This window comes from Mus pahari, chromosome 20, assembly GCF_900095145.1.
Source record: "Mus pahari chromosome 20, PAHARI_EIJ_v1.1, whole genome shotgun sequence".
NCBI classification, from domain to species: domain Eukaryota; kingdom Metazoa; phylum Chordata; class Mammalia; order Rodentia; family Muridae; genus Mus; species Mus pahari.
The window spans coordinates 2,062,280-2,071,274 of NC_034609.1; the positions used below are offsets into that span (position 1 = coordinate 2,062,280).

At 46.8% G+C, this 8,995-nt stretch overlaps 1 protein-coding gene across 1 annotated transcript in view; it reads right to left on the reverse strand.

Annotated features, from left to right (window-relative positions):
- Arhgap10 (Rho GTPase activating protein 10) overlaps window positions 1-8,995 on the reverse strand; it is a 259,759-nt gene that overhangs the window by 168,561 nt on the left and 82,203 nt on the right. Inside the window, exon 4 of the mRNA XM_021220813.2 lies at window positions 5,773-5,844. Within this exon, the coding sequence (XP_021076472.1) occupies window positions 5,773-5,844 (72 nt within the window). The remainder of the gene's footprint in view (window positions 1-5,772; window positions 5,845-8,995) is intronic.

Here is an 8,995-nt window from a genome sequence, read left to right on the forward strand (position 1 = left end):
GTGTACATCTATTACAAGTAGAGTTCACAGCATCTGTGTGTACATCTATTACAGGTAGAGTTCACAGCATCTCTGCGTGTACATCTATTATAAGTAGAGTTCACATCATCTCTGTTCGTGCACATCTATTACAAGTAGAGTTCATAGCATCTCTGCATGTACATCTATTATAAGTAGAGTTCACAGCATCTCTGTTCGTGCACATCTATTATAGGTAGAGTTCACAGCATCTCTGCGTGTACATCTATTACAGGTAGAATTCACAGCATCTCTGTTTGTGCACATCTATTACAGGTAGAGTTCACAGCATCTCTGTTTGTGCACATCTATTACAGGTAGAGTTAGCCACGATACCTCTGCTTCCTTTATGCTTCTTGCTGACTGTTTTCATAGCACAAAGTCCAGTCCACCCGACACTGCTGCTTCCACTGCAGCACCCATTTAAAAGCGGACAGCGTGGAGACTGCATTATGACTTGGATACGTGTGCCCACTCGTGTGCTGCCCACCTGAAGAACACTACACCGGGAGCCTGCGTACTGCCACAGGAATGCTCCCACCTGGTACAAGCTGGCATGAACTGGTACTGCACGGGTGCTGCTGTGTCTGCTGATGGAATCTTGGCTCACACAATTATTCCTGCGTGTTTATTCTGTGTGTGTGGTTGGAGCATATTCTTTGTGCTCACATTTCTTGTGCTAAAGTTATATAGATCTTTTTAAGCAACCAATAAAGAATGGAGCCTGCCCTTCCCTACACTGTACATAGGAAAAGGGTATAGTAAACACTGGCAGCAAAGTCTTAAGAGTTCAAACCAATGACATGGAGCAAATGTTTCTTATGAAACAGACATATAAACTCAAGAGAACCTTGGCTCTCAGTGAAGTGTGGCTCGCTGTAAAAGAGCAGGTTAAAGAAAGATAAGCATTGGCAAGCCGGAGATCCCTCCCAGAAGCTACTGTGACAGACCTCGGCTGGTCTCCACGTGGGAAATGATCCTATCCCATGTGTCATCTCTTCTCATTTTCATCAAACAGCTGAAAATATATCAACATGTTTTTATAAAACTACTAAACTAAGTGAAGATTAAATATTATTCACGAGAAGTTATCTTATAATGTTATAAAATTGCACACATGAAAAAAGTGATATATGACTTAAAATAGCATCGTTGGGATAAAATAAGAGCAATATAAATATATAAATGGAAGAGAAATTCATGAACCTAAGACCCACAACTCAAATCAACAGACCCCTTAAAGGTCATTAACAGTAGAATATACACAAGGACGCCTGACAGAGAGTACCCCATTTTTAAATGCGTCACTTAACCAGTGGGACTGGTGTTAACTGTTTAACTGGGAAACAGAAACAGAACCCCACCCGTGTCAAAATTAATTCCAGATGGGCTGAGTCACACGTAAAAAATGAAGCTGTACCGCAGAGATCGCCATCAGACCTCACAATAAAACAACAGCAATCTAAGCAAAGCCCAAAGATCTTCTAGAGGGCAAAACCAAGTACAACAACCCAGCGAGCAGGGTAAACAGCAAATCAGGACGGCGCTGCCACCAACCTCAGGAAAGATCAATCACTCAGTTCATGGCCATCTTTACACTTCTAGGGGTTTTTTGCTGTTGTTGTTTTAAAGATTTATTTATTATTTCTTAAGTACATTGTAGCTGACTTCAGACACTCCATAGGGGGGCATCAGATCTCATTAAGGATGGTTATGAGCCACCATGTGATTGCTGGGATTTGAACTCTGGGCCTTTGGAAGAGCAGTCAGTGCGCTTAACCGCTGAGCCATCTCTCCAGCCCCCATCTTTATACTTCTTACTGACTTTTACGTTTTCATAAAAAAAGAAAGAAATCAAAGAAATATGAACATAACTGTATATTGTGCCAGAATTTAGGTTTTGTTTTGGAAGAGAGGGTTTATTAGATTTTCTTGAACATGACTATCTTTGTATAGTTATCTACACTTTACAACTTTTCTTGAGAAACAGAAAGGTGTACCTTTCAGATGTAAACACTAACACCCAATGTTTGAGGAGTCTGGAGAATTTAACCATTTACGTAGGCAATTCCAACTCTCCTCTCTGCATTTGAGTGAGAAGGTGAAGACGCACTCCTCACAGGGAACAGGACCCAGTGCAAGCAGCTATCACCAAGGTCACTCTTCAAACACCCCAGGAAGCAGAGTCCTGTATCCCCTCTTGTCCTCCAGGGTCCACTAACATCCTACTGCCAGTGGACCCAGACCTAAGGGAGTCCACCCTGCTCAGCCCACGTGGAGCATCCACACTTTGCCTAGGAGGAGCGTCCCCCCTCAGCCCACGCATTGCATCCCCCTCAGCCCACGCGGAGCATCCCCGCCCTGCCCAGGAGGAGCGTCCCCTGCTCAGCCCACGCGGAGCACCCCGCTCAGCCCACGCGGAGCCTCCCAATGAGCCATCCCGCACCAGCTACAATCCCTCTCCTAGTGCCCTTGCCTCTCTAAAGAGAGGAACACTCAGCTCTTCCTCCCCACACAATCCAATGCTCGGCTCCACATCCAGCACTAGCCAAGGAACCAGTGAGCATGCGCACACAGCACAAGTGTGCCAACACTGACCAGAGCCACTGTCACCGTGCCAATACTTGCTGTGGAGCCAGCTAGCCAGTGCCACAGGTAGGATGTGAAATGATAGCACCCACACACTTCAGGCCCGAGACCTGGTCAGTGGAAGGTATTTCAAGATCCCTGTAATTCTTGCAACTGAGGGAGAAAGGCCTAGAGTGGCCTCAAAACGCAGTTCACCCAGGCACTGAAAGGATTCTGACAGGGCATGAAGCAGGTCCCTGCCCAGGTTGAGTGTGTTCCAAAGCTGGATGGGGTGCATTCCAGATCTCTGCCCAGCTCCCCACACCATTTTCTGCAGGGTCTGCTTACTGTTCTCCCACAGAGCTGAAGGCCAGCCAGTGCTTTAAATCCCTGTGTGCCCCAGGGCCGCACACTGCGCCTTCTGAGGCACAGATAGGTGCTTCATAACTAAACTGAAGGTAACAGGGTTAACCTACGGCAACGCTCCTGCTTTACCAAAGCACTTGATACGATAAACCGCCCGGAGAGGTTTGGTTTCAGCCACCCTCTGCAGTTTTTTACAGAATCCTGGCGAGTTAGCTTACATTAAGTCTATCTGTGAGATGTATTCCTGGAAAGAAATGTTTTTAAAATGGGACTGCAAGTTTGGTCCCAGGCTGAAGTGAGAAGTGATAATCTATGAAATGGTATTTATTTCAAGCCTTGTGTTTAAATGTTTGCGTCTACTGGGTGACATCCCACTCCGATTGCTCTCCAAGGTCGGTGGAATGAGTCAGTGCAGTCTAGGGTGTCCGCTTGACTCCTACACATTGCTGCTACTCACAGACCCACGTCTCACTGCTCCCCGACTGGTCCACTGTCTAAGAAAGAAGTCTTACATTCTTGTACTTGCACAGTTTATTTACTCATGTGCTTGCCTCTAATGAACAACGGCTTTCAAGGTCCTGGGGGCACTGCAAAATAAATGCCAACACTGTCCAGAAAAAGGAAAGAGCGTGAAAAGGAGGTAAGGGATGAAGCCGGCCTCCAAGTAAACTTCCACCAACACCATTACAAGCCCAGAGCAGCCAGTGCCTTGCCAACTTGCCAAGGCCAGTGGGCTCGCACACAGGGTTTGATCCCATCAAGCCTACAAGAAAACACAGAAGAACCTTCAAAACAGAAACAAGCCCGAACCCGGCAGACGTGAGTCAAGGCAGGTACATCAAAACAGCACAAACGTCCAGAGTTCTTCGGAAGGTTTTTTAAATCCAATTTACAGAAACCGCCTAGCGCCTTAGATTACATTTAAATCATAGTTAAACATGTAATTAGGCTTCTGGAAACAAGAGAATGCAGACACAGATGAAACCAAAAAGCCCAGAGAGGCACAGCGGATGAGGTCAGCACACGGGAAGAGGAGAGAGACAGCGAGAAGCCAGGATGCTGACAGAGACACCTGGAGACTCAGATGCCCGAACCTTTTAAATGGTCTGTTGTTACTGCCACGGGAGAACACTTCTGTTCCTGCTTTCTCAAGAAGCTCTTCAAACTAAGAGGCTTCTTAAAGCATAGCATGCAAATACACTAACCAAAGGAACACAAGCATGTGGTTGTCAAAACCGAACTGAGTATCTAGGAAGCAGGGACGCACGTGCACACACCCCCGCCCCTAAACTGCAAGTTCCTCTCTGGTTCTTACAGAACTATTATTAACCAAATAAGCTCCTTTCTAGATATCTATGGTAAGGCAAGGTGGAAGCTTCTAGAGGGTCATGAAATGAATCTTTAAAGATAATGTAATGTAAGGCGTGACTGTTTATGCATGACTCTGTTAGAAGAGACTTCTGTTTATTTAAGGGTGGGGAGTTCTCCAGGGTCCCACCTGGTTTTTCCAGGGGTCACCAACAGACCAGACAGCAACTCCCCATATGGTACTGACCAAGAATGTAGCTAAACCCTTCAAAAACCTGCTGGGCATGGTGGCGCATGCCTTTGATCCCAGCACTCGGGAGGCAGTGGCAGGTGGATTTCTGAGTTCGAGGCCAGCCTGGTCTACAAAGTGAGTCACAGGACAGCCAGAACTATACAGAGAAACCCTGTCTCAAACAAACCAAAAAAAAAAAAAAAAAAAAAAAAAAAGCCTGCTGCCAGAAACAGGACTTAGAGATAGCACTTGGTCACCGCACGGCTTGTGTCACACACTACACCGGTGCAGCAATCTCTCCCGGTAGGCGGCTATCTATTGCTTTGATAGCAACATGGAACACAAAGGAAGCCTGGGGCCTGTGGGAAGGCAATGAGAGAAGACTCTGCTGATGGTCAGCAGAAGAAAGCAAGCACACAGAACCTGCAGCTCACTGGCTGTCTGGGGAAAGGCCAGGGTTTTTCTATCTGTGAATATAAACGGAAAAGGGAAAAAGTTCACACCCCAAGTGCTGGGTGGAAAAAGTAACAAACACGGGTGTTCTCTTCCCTACTTAAAAGTTATTTTGTTCGTCTCTTTGCTCAGTGGTCGATAACACACAAATGGCAGCTTGTGCTTTGAGCCCCTCACATACAAGAGGCGAGGAGGGGGAAGAGGAGGGGAGGGGAGAGACAGAAAGAGCAGGAAGTGGGGGCTGATGGAGATTATTTCTCTAGGTTAACTTTAAGGCTAAGATCACAAACCTTTGAAGTTGCTGAATATATTCAGGCTCCCCTGTGGCATACCTGTTTGCTGTACTTCCTCAGATCCTTGAGTGTGAGGCTATAGTTCACTCTTAAGCACATAATAGAAGCTTAATAAATCTTTGCTAGAGTCAGGAAAATATGTCCCAGTAGCAATAGTCTCGTCCCAGGTTCCAGGGCTCCATGTGGGAGCAGTGTCCATAACATTAAGGCTAGCATGGTGTCACAGTTGCCCATAATGCAGAGAATTACGCACACGGCTGCAAGTCTGTGGTGGGGAAAGACTTCTATCTAGAGAGGAAAACAGCGCAGGCTCCACGGCCGGGTGTCTCAAGATGTTTACTGCCCATCCAGGTGTTTGATTTTCAATTTCCCTCCCTGAGTGGGAAAAGTGCATCTATCTCAAACATCAACCAACAAATGGTCTACCCCAGCGCCTCCCTGCTCGGCTCTGCCAAAGGTGACTAAAGTGTACAGCAACAGCAGAGACATGGGCATGTTCTTCTGTTTATGAGTGTGCTAAAATTAGACACAAACCTTTACAGCTCCAAGCTGCTCTTTTCTGAATTTCTCCAAGGGTTTAATCAGGGTTTCAGTCACACTTAATGCCTAGAGAAGAAGAACAAGAACACAGTGTTAGGAGAAAACAGCATCTCATTTTCATCTTGCACTCCACCCAGAAGCAAAATGAACAACAACATACTTGGCTGTTTTACCTCATTCTGCCAATGCAACAACTAAGTCGCTGCTGCATAATGTACTATGGAGCTACACATCTGTAAATGTTTTCAGGGAAGGGAGCTGGGGCAGCTGGCGAGGAGCAGGGAACTGACCCCACAGCTCTCCACAGAACATCGAAGAGGCCATCCTTAAACAACAAAGGGCTCTGTCACACCCACCAACAGAACACTGCTGTGGGCAGCAGTCTTCACCTCCTCCTCAGAGATTTAAAAGTCAATTACATTCCTTCATTGGTCCTCAGACTGTATTGAGAAGGACTGAGAACTGTGGGGGGTGATCTTCCAAATACGAGGAGTCTGTACTACACCACTGACAGTTCCTTGTCAGCAACTTCCACAGTCAGAACAAGTGTAGTAACCTGCTGGCAGGAAGCACACGGTGGGCAGGGGGAGGCCAAGAGGAGGGACACACACACACACACACACACACACACACACACACACACATCTGGCCAGTCTCATTCATGGCTTACAGTGACTCACTTGGGGCTTTTCATTCAAAGCCACAAAATGCTGGAAATGCAAACAAAAGGATTATTTACCTAAAGAGAGCCATACTCAGTAAGAGCATGCTACTGAACTCTCAGTAGGAGGCCCTCTCAGACTCCAGTGCCAAGACTCAGAAATACCCACAATGACAGAAGGCCCTCCAAGCTACACAAGAATGTCATCCAACTTTTACAAAGCCCTCTCCCTGAAAAAAGTAAACCCAAGCTTACAATAAGGGGGAAATGGTGAATGATTTTAAAGGACCGTATCCAAAATCAAATGTAGTTCCCTCTCCTCCCTCTGCAGGTGAGGCTGTCAAGGTTGCTCTGCCTCACCTGCCATAGTACAAAATGAAGAATACAAAACACGCAACTGTCCCCTCAAACACAAGGTCTCCTGTATGCCACTCGCCCACTTGGAAAATGTGATACTTAGTTGCAAAAGAGCCATGGCAACACACACAGGGGAAGAACCATCCACACAGGGAGAATGGCTTCATCTTCCAAATGCAGCCACCTTAGGCATTTTGAATTTTAAATCTGAATGTTCTACATTTAGCACCATGTGACCTGCAATAATGAAAACCCAGAGACCACCACACACTGAAGAAGAGAACAGAGACAAAGAACTGGTCATCCTAGAAAGATCCAGAACAGACCATGTTGTATCTCAGAAAACAGACACCAAAGGCTTTAGCAAGGTGATCCAATCCATAGACAATCTCCATAAATTAAGATAGTTGGGTCAGAAAAGGCACCAGCCACCAAGTCTGACAGGCAGAATGTGATCCCCAAGACCCTCGCGGCAGGAGAACTGCCCCCCAAGACCCTCGCAGCAGGAGAACTGCCCCCCAAGACCTTCACAGTAGGAGAATTGACCCCCCCAAGACCCTCACGGTAGGAGGACTGCCCCCAAAAAACCCTCACGGTAGGAGACTTGCCCACCCCAAGATCCTCACAGTAGGAGAATTGACCCCCAAGACCCTCACAGTAGGAGACTTGTCCCCCCAAGACCCTCACAGTAGGAGAACTGCCCCCCAAGACCCTCATGGTAGGTGTTTCCATTGTGACTCTGGTCTGACATCTCTTCTCATTAGATACGTGGCTATAAGAAACTTGAATAGTCTCAGAATCAAAATTGAAAGATGGCTGTGGACATGTCTCCATGGCAGAGCACCTGCTTGGCCCAATCAAATCCCTACTGCTGTGACTTCTATTAAGTAACCTACCCAGCTCAAGATGAGCTAAGACCCCAGCTGGCCATGACAAGAGGCCCCGGCTGGATGCCATTCTACCACAGCATCAGCTCTCAGTTCCTCCCACCCTGGAGATCAAAGGCTGAGTTCTGAGGCTGTAAGCACAAAGACAGAAGGACTTCTACCAAAGACCCCCACACTAGGGCAGGGACAGAAAGGACATTCTACGGCAACATTAGGTCGTTAATTAGTAACAGGTAAACCGGTGACAGGCTGGGGTAAACACCAAATCATGTCTTTCTAATGAGGAGCCACTAGCAAAGCCAGGCTGGATACAGAAGAAACAGAAGGAATGGGATCCACGCCCCACAGCACTCACTGCTTCACCCTGGATTCCGAAGGGCCGTGGCCTCTGAAGGAATGCACTCTCAGAGCAAAAGAGACGTCTCACTGTTTTCTCCCACGACCTTCCAGACACTTCCAATTTTACTGCACTAAAGGGAAAACTCTACTTTTCAGCTTCGATGTCGCAGACAGCAGTGGAGGAACCACTGAGCTGGGACACGCTGTTTATTTTTCCTTGGAACAGGAACTCTCAAAGGGGGCCAAGGATTTATCTATCTGAACAAAACAGTTTTCCCAAAAAGAAAAATACTTTTCCAAAAAAGGATTGCTACAACTAAGGACATTTACAGATTCCATAAATCTTCCCAGGGAGTGTGCTTTTCATTATTAAATTTTCCTTTTTACATGTACTAACTTATGGGGAGGTGGGCGCATGTCACATCACACATGTGGACGTCAAAGGACAATTTCCAGGAATCTCCTATGGGTCCCAGGGATCCACCTTGTATTTCAAGTGTCTTTGCCTGCAAAACCATCTTCCTGCCCACTTTGCCTCATTCTGATCCACAGTAACTGTTTGAAGAACCCTAGCCCAAACAGTGCCTATCGAATCTCAGATCTACTTTCAGGTGCTTTGAGATCACAAATTGGATTGGGTTACAAAACAAGAGCAATAGAATGATCCCCAGAAACTACATTTATCTTAAAGGGGGCGGGGCGGCATAAAGGCACACGTTTGCAACCCCAGGATGTGAAGATGGAGACAAGAGGACCCTGGCGCACACTAGTCAGCCAGTCTGGCCAAATCACCAATCTCTGGGCCAGTGAGACACCCTGTCACAGAACATAGCAAAGTGAGTGGTTCCATGGGAACACCCAAGCTTACCCTCTAGGCCCACAGCATCCTACCCATGCAACCAAATACAGAGTGTCTCTCTCTCTCTCTCTCTCTCTCTCTCTCTCTCTCTCTCTCTCTCTCTCTCTCTCTCTC